At 37.2% G+C, this 16,017-nt stretch overlaps 1 protein-coding gene across 1 annotated transcript; it reads left to right on the forward strand.

The window, feature by feature from the left end:
- The first annotated feature begins 243 nt into the window (after nt 1-243).
- LOC115456164 (codanin-1) lies at nt 244-15,189 on the forward strand. Its single transcript, XM_037444524.1, is given in 19 exon segments — nt 244-421; nt 497-585; nt 1,184-1,241; nt 1,244-2,363; nt 2,597-2,688; nt 3,018-3,160; nt 3,827-3,995; nt 4,988-5,085; nt 5,343-5,458; nt 5,680-5,879; nt 6,037-6,543; nt 6,814-6,999; nt 7,329-7,551; nt 8,058-8,227; nt 8,669-8,825; nt 9,309-9,406; nt 9,661-9,853; nt 10,243-10,475; nt 10,885-15,189. Coding segments are annotated over 19 exon segments (4,077 nt in total). The 5' UTR covers nt 244-334; the 3' UTR covers nt 11,023-15,189.
- The last annotated feature ends 828 nt before the right edge of the window (nt 15,190-16,017 follow it).

The following is a 16,017-nucleotide window of genomic DNA, read 5'->3' on the forward strand; positions in this document are numbered from 1 at the left end:
GTCGGTCCATCTCGTGGGGGGCCTGCCTACGCATTTCTTATATAATACATCTTTACTAATGAGTACATTATTTTTTATAAGGGTAAAAATATATTTCTCTATATAGATCTAGATAGACAGAATATGTTAGTCCATATTATGATCAAGAAACCCATTTAATCGACTAAAACTATTTTAAAGCTGGCAATATATAATTGAAAATGTCAAAAGATATTTTGACATTACTTGACAGTAGCATTAATTATGAATATGGCGGTCGCTGAATTTAAGCGCGCAGCTGCCGACAATCGATTTTTACGTTGTGTTACTTTTATAATTGTTTAAAACTGACAAAATGCCTGATACAATAATAGAATATGCCCTTACGGGGAAATTGGACATGACATTGTTGATGAAATGGTTAAATGATGGGGTGATTGAGGTGAAAATATAACCTTAAAGTTTTATGGTGATAATTTATTTTATTTATTTTTCTACAATATGTTCGTGTTTTTAGGACACACCAGAGGATTGTCTCTTACATTGTTGCAACAGGAACGAGTTCGTTGCTTATTTTTTGTCGTATTTACGAAACCAAACTGATAGGTGAGTTATGCGATATTATAAACAACACAATTGGTTGACGTCGGAGTTTAATTTGTTGGTAAATGGTCACCATGACATGGTTCAGTTTTACCGCTTTTTCTCCACAGTATTTTATATCGGTGAAGTGGACCATAATATCCAATTATGAAATATCCATTTTAAGCCGCTGTATAAATATTTAAATTTCCATGCTGTGTTCTGCTATAATTGAAGAACTACGTCGCACTGCTAATTGTGAAAATGCTACACCAATGTTTTTATTATATGTTGTACTCAGTCTTAGAGGTCCTTAAATAAATAAAAAATCTCAATATTGGGATATCAGACTGCCTGAATGGCCTGGTCAAGTAAAGTGCAATTGGGTTTTTCTTCTCAGGTTCAGCTCGGTGTCTGGAATTTGTGCATGATATGGTTATAGACTTACCCCCTCTCTATATTATAAAAACTAATAATTATAATAAACATGTATTCTATTCAAAGTAATATAATGTAATAATAATGTGGCCTATATGTACCACTTCTGTATAAAAATGATTTGAGGTATCTATCAAAACTTACTACCTTAGTTTACAAATAAACAATATTTATTAAATTACAGCATATTGCAAACAAACAGCAGTGCAATACAAATACTCCAAAACAACACTCCAGAAAAATTCTCAGCACACACAGAAAGCACAGACGGTCAATTAGTGACCCGACCAGCGATGACAGAAACAAGGATAGCCTCTCAGTCAAAACTGACCGTCACAGCAGCCATGAATCACCAAGCAAAGACCGCAAACGAGGCAGGAAGGTTAAAACCAAACTGTTTCCAGAGGATCGTAATCAGTCAGTGTCTTCAGAAGAGACCAGACTTAGTGCTGGTGTTGATAGGTTGTTTATATCTAGCACGCCAATAAAGAATGGCATTAAATCAGACTATCCTAATTTGGCGAGTCCTGTGACGCCCAACAGATCTTATAATGATAGATGTGATACCCCACGTCTTAGCCACAGGCATTCCAGGTCCAGTGAGAAGAGTTGTCTTGGTGACTACATAGTTAACGTAAAAAGTTCAAAAAAGAAGATTAAGCCAGTAAAGACTGACAGCGATACAAAAACAGAATTGGATATAAGCAACTCGGAAATGTTCCCTGAGATTGGAGCTAAAAAAGGATCAAAAGAGAAACGAAGGATAAAACCTACTTATGTTGATCCACAAAAAAGTGTTTCATTGAATTTTTCAACAGAATGTTTCCAGCAACCATCTCCTTTAGCTTTGGAAGACAATGCTGTGTTCAAGCAACAAAAACTTCAGCCTAAAGAATCATCAAGTAATTTTGAAACAGAACGGAACATACTAAAAAAAGAGAGACATAAATTAATGGAGAAATTTAATATATTGAACACCAGTTCAACTCCAAAAACTCCACTGATGCCTCAAATAAAGGTTACACAGAAGGATTTAAGTGAAAAAAGTCAAAATTTTGCAAAAATAGACATTAAAGGAATCATAATGAAAGAGAAAGTAGATTTATTAGTTGATATATATGATGTACTGTTTAGGAACAATTTAATATTGAGTGTAAATACTGAAATATATTATTTAATATCATTACTTCTCTCAAAGCAATGTGAGGAGGACTGTACTACAGCTGAAAACAAGTTGACAGAGAATGATTATGATTATTTACTCAAATCAATAAATAATTGCACATATTTTGCTGTGAAATCTCTTTGGAATCTACGGAGTGTGCTAGAAGTAATATTGGATAAGAATTCATTGAAAACTTTAGGTGAGTATATTTTGTTATTGTATATGCATTGTCAAAGTTTAACATTAAGCGCTGAAGATTAGAATCAGAAGGAATTTATTAGCTCTTATGGAATATCACTGATGATAGGAAATACAAGAGTGGATGTTACAGTTATCTTGTTTTCTAGAACAATAGTCACAACCCGTCTAGTTGACCCATTCAAGTTACCAAAGTGTCCACAGCTAGGTTGCTATTATAAATGTATATTACAGGTGAAAATAAGAAAGTTCGGAGTTTCTTCCCAGATCTAGCCAAATTCCTTCTCAATTGCTATGGACTGAGGTGTGAAGCAGAATCAAATCAAGTAAGTCAAACTTGTTTTTACTTTATTGTTTTACCAAACACAATAGATATAAATATTAAATATTTGTTTCTATTTTTATGTCTCCCAGACCTTGAAATTCACAATTCTGGTCTTCAACAAAATGTCTGTTCATCTGAATTTTAGCATACATAAGATCCATTTACGGGTGACAAATAACCATTAAGCCATAATCCTATAGATACAAGAGTTTCAAAATTGTATGAATCGTTTTGAAGATTTAAAAGCAAGCTTAGAAACTTTACTATACCGTGTTTAATATATTTTACATTAAATAATATTACTATTACATAATGCCATTTTGTTCCAAGTACAAGCCTCGAACTCAAGAGCATCGTAGCTCAAACGGCGTGATATGCTTTAACTTCGAGACGGACAATGTGGAAAATTTCCCTTCGATGCTCAGCTTTCAAAACTTCAAGAAGCAGAGGGACATGTTTTACGAGATTATCAGGTAGGTGTCTGTTGAGCTGGGTATAAACTATATTTAAACTTTAAAGCACTATTTCGTTATTTATTAAACAGTGTTGGCATTGTAAAAAAATATGTTGACATTAATATAAAAAATATAATATTTTTAATTGATATCAGCTAGTACTTTCATCCGGTTCGAAGGACCACATTACTTGCGTATAAAATACATTCCATTATTAATCCTAATAAAATAATTTTAAAGAAGTCCTAATATCTCATCAGAAATCTACATGTTCTTTTTAGAGGAAATAAAAATACGTCTAGTGGTGGTTAATTCTGGGAATTCTTCATAATATTTTCGAATAGAATGTGAACCCATACTACAATTGCGGTAAAAAATCCACGAAACTGACATTTATTATCTATTAATTGTATGTCGAATCAATACCACATTATAAATAATACAACATGATAGAACACTTGTTCTTTTAAAAGAACCGAATATGCTTCTATCATTCTCAGCACCATTCCCGTTGAACGATATGTAAGGTCATATAACCGAAAATTTTACTGGACATTCACCTGTTTTTCATATCATGTATAGATATGACATTGATAACACAGTGACTATGATCCCACAGATGGTACCAGGTCACCTGTTTTTCATATGTATAACATTAATGACAGAGGTATTATGATCCCACAGATGGTACCAGGAGTCCCGCTCGCTGGGCGCGGGCGCGTCGCGGACGTCGTTCCGCGCGCGCGTGAAGTCGCTGACGAGCGGCGCGCTCGCGCCCGCGCCCGCCAACCACGCGCACCTCGCCACGCTCTTCACCAAGCACATGCTGGCGGAGTGTCCGCCTAACAACCAGGTAATCAACACATTCACTGTGAGCCAAAATAATCAACACTCCACTACTGCAGCCGCCAAGCACGGAGGTGTTGTTCCGCCAGTTCGGTAGCGCAACGCGATTAAATGATATAGATTTCAGGCTCTAGTTGTGTGTTACCCGCTCGCGCATTGCACTCAAAAAACAGAACGGTTGCGTAAACCGCATTCAACGTGTTAAAATTACTAGATTATGATACCAGTCTTAACGCCACAAAAGCGCCTGGCTGTAAATAATAGCAATATGAAAACTGAATTATACTAGCAACTATATTATTTTGTAATATACTAGTCTTCAAAAATTGACCTAATTTATTTTGAAATTGCCGGTAAAGAAAAAATATATGTTAATTACATATGCAGATAACAATGATGAATATAGTAATTATGGTAATAGCAAACAATATAAAATGAATTGGTATACTGAAATCTAGTCACGTAACAAAACTAAAACGAAATCAAGTTGTTTAAATTTTTGTGAAATTAAAACTACAAACACTATTGTAATCTAAGATGTTTTTATTACATAGATACGTTATCCGAGCTCAATACTGGCAAGACGAAAGTAAGGTAACTGCCCGACATTCACTTAGTCAACCTCCAACCACTGTCGCGACTAGTCGGCTTACTAACTTTTTGTATTTTTATAAATAAAATGCCTTCCTGTGTTTTTAGACGATGTACACATTATACTCCAACTGTGAATGAAAAACGTTTCATTTTATACGTTAGTAATAAGTATACACTCTTTAACTTATTTTTTTAAACTAATAAATCCATTTTATTCGACTGTCATGGCGACGGGGCGGCCGACGCTCGGGCCCATTCGGAACCACTCGGGCTCGCTCGGGCCGTATCGATGCGAGCCGCTAGGGCTGTGACTATAGTAAATACTCCGCTGTTTTTATGTGCAATTTTGTTAGTGTATGACGCGTCTATTTGTAAAATGTCATTGATTGTAATAATTGTTATTAGGAGTCGAAGCTGAGCAAGCTGCAGCGCCGTCTGACGTGTCCCGCTGCGCCCGAGTCCAACAGACTGCCGCAGTTCACCGACAAGGAGCTATTTTACAAGTCAGTTTTTTATACATATGTATTTAATGTTAACTCCGAAAATGTTATTTTGGTTTTTTTTTTTTTATAATTGGCCCAATATTTTGAATTCTTTCAATTGAATTTTGTGTATTATGTTTTATATTACAATATTGCATTCCTGGTAGTACATGTTATGTCGGTCAGAACAAATGGTGAAGAACTAGCGTTTCGACTGTTTTAGAATAAATAGAATTAGTAGTAGTAAACCTCTATTTATAATTTTGATCTCTTTTCAGGGATTTTATAATGAACGCCGAGAGTGAGACCTTCAGGGTGCATTTACGCGATGCTCTGTCTTCAGAGATCATCGCTTTGGACGCCATGCAGGTCACCGTCGAGGATCGAGGGAATTGTAAGTATACACTAGTCCATTTTTACTGTCAATCCGATGATAGTGGCTTGGATTTTTTAATGAAATAGGTTGTTAGTGCCTGGTACTCCTCGTAGTGCAGAATTCTCATATTCCTATCCACCATTAACAAGCGATAATTAAAAAGTACACACGTAACTCAAGATCAAGACTTGTCTCAAGATTGTACACAATATCTTCATTCTGGCTCTCATTTATTTCAGCCAACACAGACATAACCAAAGACTATGTCAACCTGACAAAGAAGCTGTCTCTCCTGTCCAAGTTCCTGGGCTTTCTGACGTCACTTCCGTACAGTACGCAAGAGTACAGCACCAAGGGCCTGCACATCAGAGAACACGCGCCGAGCTACGCGGCGCCCAATGATAAGGTGCTTGAGAATGATCTCGCGAAGAGGAACTATGTGAGTAACTTAAGAATTAGGAACCCTTCTAGTGGTACCTTATGAATTTGAATAACTTTAGCTTAGCGTGTTATAGGCATAACACATTAGTTTTAAGATTTATTGCATAACCAGACATAGAGAAAATTAAGTTTTTTTTTCTATTTTTTTTTTTCAGAGCCAACCGAACATCAACCTAACCGGTATGCTAATAAAGGCTCAAGAGAACGGACGTCTGTCCATAACGATCCCCTGGATAGTCCACTACCTATCCATGCTAGACTACACCAGCCTCCGAACGAAATACTACCGGGACCTACTCAAAATACTCTTCAACATTTACACCAATACCTTAAAATTCAATGAAAACCTAAAGAAGAACACAGTGATATACCTAAAATCAGTGTTGGGGTGGTTGTTTGACTTACCCCACTTCCCTCAAGAGTTGTTCTACGAAAAACAAGACAGTGCCAGCATTATCGGTGAAGTTAATATAGATTCATGCGATTTGGTGGACGAGTGTGTTATATTTGATTTGTGTCCGTACTTGCGCGATGTGAATGTGTTACTGTCTACATGCAGAGTGTCTCAGGTTCAAAAAGTGTGCAGCTATAGACACATAACGCCAGTCAGTCTCAGTTTGAATCCTGAAGACCGAATTAAGAGCAAAGAGAAGGAGTTGCAGGTCAGTTTTATCTAGATGTTGTTCGTGATTTATAGGCAGCCTAGGAAATCTAATTGCTACTTTGTTAAGTTAGAATGAATTAGCTCTAAGAGCAAGTATTATGTTCAATTGCAACTAAATGACGAAAGAAGTAACCCGCCGGCGTAATAGTAAGCGCCTGGCCATAAATAATAGCAACACTACCAACAACTTACAGTCATATGTATAAAAAATAAAAGATATGTGTACAGCGTATGCCATATAGGTTAGCATAGCTACTGTCTCTTCCAGAGTCGTCTAGAAGAAGAGTTGTTGAAAAGTCAACCGGCTTCAACACGCCGCGTGGTAGAACTTGTTATAGAAAGAGTGACAGCTGCTGCTGTCAGAGAGTTATCTGCTACAGTACTCGTCCAGGCGAGGGAAACGGCTAAGGAACAAGCGAGACGTCTCGTGATGGCTCGGGCGGGGGATGATCCGGTAAGTGTATGGTAGTGATATAGACAAAATTATCTGGCTGTGTGGAATAATGTTCCTTTGCAAATCTTTAGAAAAATTGTGTCTACTTTTTTTAAAGTATGATGTTGAAGAAATTGTGGTTTTCCGAATTCTTTTTATAAATGGCTGTGATGATCGTATTTTTTATTGGAAATAATTTAGGTGGTTTCTGTATGACATTAAATATTTTATTATGATGATTATGATTGAAAGAGCGACTTTAATCTGCTATTTTCTTGAATCAACAAAGCCATTAAGACTCAATATGTGCCATGTACGCAGTGCTCATAATGAATGTATGGTGTCTCCAGGCGCTGATCCTGCAGTCGCTGCAGGCGCTGTACCTGTCGCAGCTGTCGTCGCTGCGCGCGCTGGCGCCGGCGCGCGCGGCGGGCGCGGTGCGCGCGCGCTCGGCGGGTGCGCTGGGCGCGCTGCTGCCGGCCGCCGCCGCCGCCGCGCCGCTGCACGCGCTCGCCGCTCGCGCCGCCGCCGCGCGACTCGCGCAGTGGGTGGCCGACAACTGGAACACTACCGGTGGGTGAACATCTACTCAAATCAAATGAAATGATTTATTTGAATCTGTAAAATGTTATACATTATTTAGATTCCGACAATATTAACTCTACCACCAGTTCGGAAAGCAGTTCTCACCAGAGAAGACCGGGCAAGAAACTCAGGTGTTGCTCTTTTCAATCAGTTTAGGATAAAGACTACAGTACATGATAAAGAGAGAAGAGAAAAAAAAAAAGTTTAAAAAAAAGTTACTGTACTGTTAAATACTGTTTCTAATACATACTCTATTATAAATGCGTAAGTTACTCTGTCTGTTTGTTACGCCTTCACGGCTGAACCAGTGAACAAATTTCTATGAAATTAGGTAAAGAAATAGTTTGAGGCCCTGATATTCTGCTAGTGAGGCGAAGTCGGGTCGCTAGTTTAATATATAAATTAAATATATGTTTTTTCCACAAAATACCTACCAGGATTTACAAAAGTATATAAAAATATAATATATAAATTCATATATGATTTTCTTACAGCGGTCCTGTGCAAAGACATAGAGAGCGAGATGCAAACGTTCTTAGTTTTGGGAGAACTCGCGGCAACGCCCACCCCCAAGCCCAGCATAGACGTTGACGCGATGACGCTGCCCGCCGAACAGTTCGACGCGGTGAACGTCAGCCCGGCGGCTTGCATCATCAATCTGAAGGTAGATACAAACTGGATAGGGCTCTGTCATGGTCAATAACTCCACCGCACCAGATGGTACTGGAGCGTCAAAATAAATTATCGATTGACGGCCGTTTCTCGCTAGTCGACACGATTATGCTGATTTGTACTCCAGCCACGATTTTTTGCATAGTATACGTGAAGTTGTGGTTTCGTCGTAAATAAATTTTAGCATAAACATTTCAAGAGCGCCCCGTGAGCGTATATGGGGGAGCAAGAATATTAGCATGTTTATACTTCGAATAATAAATAGTGTAATCATGGTAACAGCAAGAACAAACTGCATGGAAATGTTGAGATGGATTGTCGAGGGGTAATCAACTGTTGTCGGTCGACATTTTATTGGAGCTCACTTCAATTACCATCAGGTACAGTGGGGTCACTTTATCATACACTTATAAAAAATCTATTTTTATTCCAGGAGGTAGTCTGCCAGCTTCTAGAAGGAGAAGAGATCCAGGACCTGGGTCCATTATTATCATTATGCGCGAAAAGTTGTTTGCCCAATAATATATTCTGTCGTGCGCCGACGCAGCGAGCGATACTGCAGCTGAGCGTCGACCTATGTATTGTTTATGGTGAGTTGTCTATGGGCATTTATAAAGCTATCATTGTTAATATTACAGGCATAGAGATAGGCAGATATAGACTATCAGTATCACAAGATTTATAACCCTAAAGAGACAGAATTGCTATGGATAAAAGCTGTATTATACAGATTTCATAGGGGTTTGCAGACAGCTGGAATGTCTCTGTAAACATTTAAACTATTGTGGTTACCATCAATAGTGCTGTCCTGTAAACGTTAGTGTGACTTTTGAAGCCTTTGCTGCCGAATATATACAAGATCTCACCTATGTGTAGTTCGCTTCGCCGTCAACTTTACTTACTGGCGCGCCGGAGTGTGCATATTTAGAAGTGTGCTCGATAGTGAGATCTTACAGAATGACATACTAGAACTAGTTCAGTCACTTCATTATACGGCAAAAGTACCCTCACAAACAACCATGGTATGTTCTTTATCCATTAATGGGTAATCTTATTACTTATTTCTTTTACAGTAAGCAAAAAACCAAAAGAAGTTAACGACGTTTTCCTTAACAACCTCCACATGGTTTGGAATGTTTGCTGCCCAGATCGGAAACCACCAACTCCTCAGGTAATGTTTTAATACAAAAAATGCTGACCGTGTGTCACCTGGTGGTAATTGATCATGGTTTATGAACAATATAAAAGAAGGATCAAGCGTGTTTTGCTAATGTATGAGATTGAGATAAACAATGCATGTAGCAAGAGAAATGTTGGTCTCTGTTTTTTTTTTCAAGTCATATTGATTGTTTCTTGTAGTTGTTACAAAAGACAATATATTTTAATGGCGTTATTGTTATCTTTGTTTATTCATTTTCTTTTCAGGAAATAACCCTGCCAGAACGTCGAGAAGACCTTTCTCCGGATTTCCGTAACTTTGAAGACGAAGAAAGACCTCCCACGCCGATCAGTGATGACGAGCAACAGACTAACGGAACAGAACCTAAAGAACTAAAGATCATCACGGAACCAATAAGACCAGAGCCAGCAGTGCAGCCAGAGAACAGCAAAAAAATAAGTAAGGATAAAAAGCAATAGCATGTGCCAAGGCTGAGCTAAATTGTGTTGACTTAGGAAAATTATCTACCAATAAAATTGCATATTGTAAAATAAGAAAATTCAAAATTGTTTCCTAGTGGTGGTAGATTTTTTTTAAATCAACTGCTGTATTCAATGTCATAAAACCCGCCAAAGAGACCCACAAAATTATTTCACGTTCCGGGATCACCCTGTGTATGTGGCAGGTTCAAACAGGCCAGCATAAATATATCGACTGAACAGTTTTTGTCAGTCATTGATTTTGTCATCATGTCATTTTGTAATCCTAATATAATAAACAATTGCTCATTAATAATTGTATGTATTGATATACTCATTATTAATTGTATAATATTATGTACATTTCAGATACAAATCCAGAGCTGTCGAGACAAGAACAAACAGAGCCCGCAAATGAATTTCTGGAGTTCTTCGACCGTATCCTTTGTCCAAGGAACATAGTGTTACTGAGTGCGTCCATGTGTAGTGATGTGTGGGAAGCTATGGCTACAGTTTTAGTGTTTTTGTTGAAGAACTATTATCTAAGTGAGGATTCGTTGACGGAGCAGTGCTTAGCAGTATACAGGCAAGATTGGCCACAGGTATGTATTTGGTTCCCAGGTTTTGCCAACGGTCTTATCGGGAAGTGATGTCTTAGGGGCCGTTCAAGTATTATGTAATGCAATGTTTTTGTAAAACGTTACGATGCGTTACAGGGGCTCGAGGTGGGTTTCGTACAAAGCGTTATGTAACATTGTTTTTTTTATTTTAAAACAATAAAGGTATTTTAGCGAATTTCCGGTATTTCCTGTAAAATAATTGTGAATATTAGAAAAAAATTGTAACTTTAGAGTTACATAACTTTTGGAGGATAGGCGGGGGCGTAAAGGAAAACGTGATGGCGCGTTAAATGGGAATGGGGGGTTCAAAAACCTTCAAAAAGTGCGTAACGTAATACTTGGACGGCCCCTTATGTCGAACTTTGCAACACTATTTTTTTTTTTATTTCAGACAACACTTGAATATCTCTCCACTTGCATGAAATCTGTGTCGTCCAGATGGTCCAGGTCTTCAACGGGGAAGTTCACGCTGTTTCTGGACTTCCTGGCGGAGTACTGCGGGGATATGGACTACGAACCCATAGACTGATCACATAATTATGGCTCTTATATTTACCCAGATGTGTAATTTGGGTGATCAATATAACCTGAATATTTAAGGCGTTTGGGCTAACCAGGGGGTATTGAAATATCCAGATAAAACATCAGGAAGTCATCAGAATCGTATTAGAACCTTTTTACGGCTAAACACGAGGCCATACTGATGAAGGATTTGTTTTTCTGCGAAAAACCTGTCTAATGCGATGAGCAGAGTTAACACACCTTCGAAAATCGTGTAAAAATTAATTTTAAAAGATTCTTTGCACTTTATTCTCCATTTAAAAATATAATTTTCGTGGCTGTGAGAAGATATAAAAAACTCATTTGTTAGTGGTGGGTTCGGCCGCCCCGTGCCCGTGGTTTAAGGATTCCATTATATGTTTGCTTTTAACGTAGTTGAAATGCGCGACGATAATTTAATGTGATTATAGCGATATGACTTATGAATATACTAGATTTTAGGTTATAACGCTAGTATAAGACCAGAACTTGATTTGGATCTAGAATACGACGAATTTCAAAAGTAATGTTTCGACATTTTGGTCCTTCGAACCGGATATGACAGAAAGTACATTAAATCAACAATATTATAGTCAAGTGGAATAACGTTTATTACTAAAATGTTTCATGACTAAAAGTCGAAACTTGAAATGCCGTCATATTGATTGACCAGTGAGTCAGGCGCGGATCTAGGCGTGACACGCTAACGTGTTTGCCCCTTCGCTTGTGAAAAGTAAAATCTATATCAACAGTTGAAACGCTGATTGACTTCAGCGGCATTTTTTTTTCGAAATATTTTAACTAGTTTAAAAAACCTAGAAAAAAGTGCTGATTTTAAATATGTATGAAACTTAAACTCGCAAAAAATGTCAGCTTAAATCAATTACCTTTTCAACCGTCGATATACTCTGTATTGTTATCTCTAACATAGTAATTGTCCTCCGAACACCACCACTCCCTCCCGTCCCTAAAAAAATATAAATTGTCCCTCAAATAAAACAAGAGTAGCTTTGTAGAGCAGCACTGCAAATGAATTAGGCAACTGATAAGTCTTCTCGTATATATCTTAGAGTCGTATTAGTGTCGTCCCTTAGTCATAACCACGAAAAAACACCAATATAATAATTAAATAAATAATTATAAAGTAATAAAATTCTAGTAGGAAAAATACTAGACTTCGGTAGACAAAGGAATTAATTGCCAAAATACTTTTAATGGTTACGCATTTAAAAATGCTTGACAGTTTAAAAAATATTCGATAAAATCAAACCATAATTAGTCATGATGCAACAGTTCACTAAGCTCCGTAGGTATCAACTAGGAGATATTTTACCATAAAGACCCAGCTCTATGAGATTGTGTGCTCTGTCTCGTAGATACAACAACAGAGATGTTCGCATCACAGGTTTACCCAAAGACAGCATTTAAACTAATCAATAGAATACTTTATTGCATTATACATTGTTGTCATTTTACTGCGCTAGCGAGGGTATGCATCTTCGTTCAAAGTACCAAGGAAATCAATGCGAAGTAAAGCATTGAAGTTGTAAACATTTCTAAAAGCTATTAGTTTAGTGTTTTATTTATATATTCGAATAATTGGACCTTTTATCGATTAAAATCACGTCAAATGTTCCAAAGTAGCAATTTACCATCTTGTAGATTACATTAGATTGTTATTGCATTTCGTCATTGCAAAGACATGGAATGGTAAATCTTTGTTTCTACTGTGCGAGTTACTGCCCACAGTCCATTCAGTCCAACCCACAACACAATTAATTCGCGTTCCAGACCTGTAGGAACTCTGGTGCCAGCTACTATAAACTCCCCAAGTACCGACAGCACAATTATCGCTGCAGTAATTAAAACATCTTATTGTAAAGTAACTCGTACTGTAACAAGGCATCGGGTATGAATTCTTTATGATAAACTGCGTTGAGTCGGTAGTCACTAAGTGTAGTATCCAAGACCCTAATTCTATAACACCCTGTATATTCTTAGAGACCGAATTACGGAATCGACTAATTTATAACCTTTATATGTGCGGTATAATAATTTGAAATGTAACCGTCGTTTTCAATAAAGAATTCCAACAGCTATTTTGATTCATTATGCAAATTGATAAATCAGAACAAAGTATTTTTGACACGCTTACAAATCCTTTTTTGATTGGTTCATTTTCGGGATCGAAGCAAAGATTAACATTGGGATTATTTATTGAAAACGGCTGTTAATTGTCATAGAGTATACAGTCCCTTGGATTCGGATAGCAACTTCCAACGAAACTTACCCACACTGCCAATATTTAAGTGTGAATCATGACAATTTACACTTTCGTGATTTTTTTTAATGTGACGTAGTCTTTAGATTAATAAGGCTTAGAAAACCAGTGAACATAGAATCAAAGCTGCTTTTTTATTATATTGCTACCATTGAGGCTGATTTGTCATGAGTTAATTGTATATGGCTAAGTAATATTTGAGTAGGCAACTGATTCAAAATGTAATCAAGCTTTAGTGTCGAAGGGTCCATAAAACTCGACTCCTGCCGGCTTGCCTTTATAATTTATATAAAATCTTATTATTAGAACGATTTACAGACCGTATTTATATTAGAACCTATATGTTGTGTCGGGTTACCTTTCGGAAAATGTATCCTTCGCCAGTAGTAGCTTTCCATAAATCACCAAAATATGCCTATATAAATAATTTCTAAGCATTATTATTCTAAGCTATATTAAATACTTTTTAATCATAAGTAATGTGTATCCGTCAAGTACAGTGTAAAATATTAAATGTACAATATATTAAACGAAGTGTACAAAGAATTTTTGTAATGAATAATTAATGTACTTATTTATAATTTTTTCACTGTTGTGTTTGCAGAAGGTTGCCGCTTATGTATTTACTTGGCATTATAAGCATCTAATATATCAAGATGACGTGCGCATTACATTACAATACATGTAATTCATATTGATGGTATTGCTATTTTTATAGGCAGGCGCTTATGAGCAGAGCGATATATCTTTTTTTATATTGACACGGCAAGTGACCCCATTGCACTTGATGGTAAGTGGAGTGGGGTCCAATAGAATGTCGACTGACGAGAGTTGATTACCCCTCAGCAGTCGACATAACTATGCCGGCTTGTTGAAACCGAATATACACAGGCTGATCCCGGAGCGCGTCACACTTACGTGGACCACTATGTGTTGTAACACCTTGTGTATGGTGGTCATTATCCGAGCGGATATAAAATATATCCTCCCACCAGCAAAGTTACTGTATAATTCAGTGGTAGATGTAAAAAGAATTATGTTGCATATTTATTTGTCCGAGGGGGTTACTCTTTAAACATAGCAAAGGATTTGTGAGTAATGCAGGATAATTTACATCGAGTGCTAAAACTGATTGCGATACAACGATGTGTACGTATTATTGGGCGCGACAAAACCCCGCCCATATCCTAGTCCTTGTTTCTTCCCTAAAGTGTATGGATGTTAGATTGTTTACTGGTCTACGCTATAGGTACAAAAATGTATACCCATTAGTCCTACATAATTCTGAAACTTATTTTCAACTACAAGAGACCACAAATGGGTGTAGCAACGGGAGGGAAGAGGTGAGGATAGCTTCCACTATAGAAATGACCCTGGGCCTTACGTGATGCAGCCCTTGGTATTTTTCAATTCGGTGGCTTATTATTTCTACTCACCAGTTGCCCTTCTTAGAGAAAATCCATAACTACGCATAACGAGTGGTCTTTCTACCACACCCCCCATACACTTAATAACAAGCAATTAACATAAATATTGTCGATGTAAAATGTTTGTAATTATAGTTTCTTTTTGATATGACTATGATTCCATTTATTTATTGTACGCTCTCGATGTAAATTGACCACAATTGCTATATGCATAAAATTGTTTGCCGAAGAAGGAATAAGGAGTAGGTATATGTTCTTGTAAAGGTTAAGCGAGGTTGTTTGAAACCATTTGTACGTGGAGTGTTAAATACATCAAGCGTCAGTTCAAGTGACTGTAATGATTCAGTTCAGGTTTATGGTGAATTAGAGAATTGATGAATTGGTTCTCAAGATATTGGACAATTAAATTTACAAACTTTAATTGGACTGGTGTCGGGTTGATCCAAAATAGACCACCAGTTGTGAAAGGTCCAAATAACCTTATTCCTGCCGGCTTCTCTTTAGGTAGAATCTAATTATCATCAGAACTATTTGCAGAACACATTTATGCATAGTACCTGAATATTGTGTGGGGTTCTCTTTCAGATAATTCCAACTTTCACCACTGTAGGCCACTAAAGTTCCCTTTTGGTAAGGGATTTTGATACACTTTCTAAATGATAATTAATTCCTACGAACAACAGCTTTTACAAGTGGCTTGAACAACTCGCAATTAAGGATAATGCTAAGAAATAAGAAATGTCCATTTGACGTCGCAATGTGACTGAAAGTAGACGTAGAGACTGAATATAGAGTGATCTGATATTGTGATAGGCTCTCGGAACGTCTTCGAATATTCTAGAATCTTCCAATGGTTTCTTGCTATGTGCGGTAAGGTGATGACTGATGGAAGAGATTTCACAATAAAAAATCCACATTCTGAAATAAAGACCGTTGCAGAATATTGTGTTTTACGCGCATGCGACGTGTGTACAATCTACAACGGACTTTATTTGTTACTTATTTCATTGTAAAATAGGAGTTATTAACGTTTTGTATTTTCATAACTTGTAATGTAACCTCTCTGCGTCCCTTCTTTTTCCCACCACATAAGCCCGATTTAAGATTCTCTGCAGTGAAATGTAACAATTTAAATCCCTATGTATAAAATCGCCCACGTGCATTTCTAGCTCTGGCCCCTAATGGAAGTTTAATTGTTTTTGTACATTTATTTAAGATTTTTGTTACGTAGTGCATGGATGCGTTGTTTTTATCTATGCCCAAGTTACGCCCCACC

Source organism: Manduca sexta, chromosome 28 (genome assembly GCF_014839805.1).
Source record: "Manduca sexta isolate Smith_Timp_Sample1 chromosome 28, JHU_Msex_v1.0, whole genome shotgun sequence".
NCBI classification, from domain to species: Eukaryota; Metazoa; Arthropoda; class Insecta; order Lepidoptera; family Sphingidae; genus Manduca; species Manduca sexta.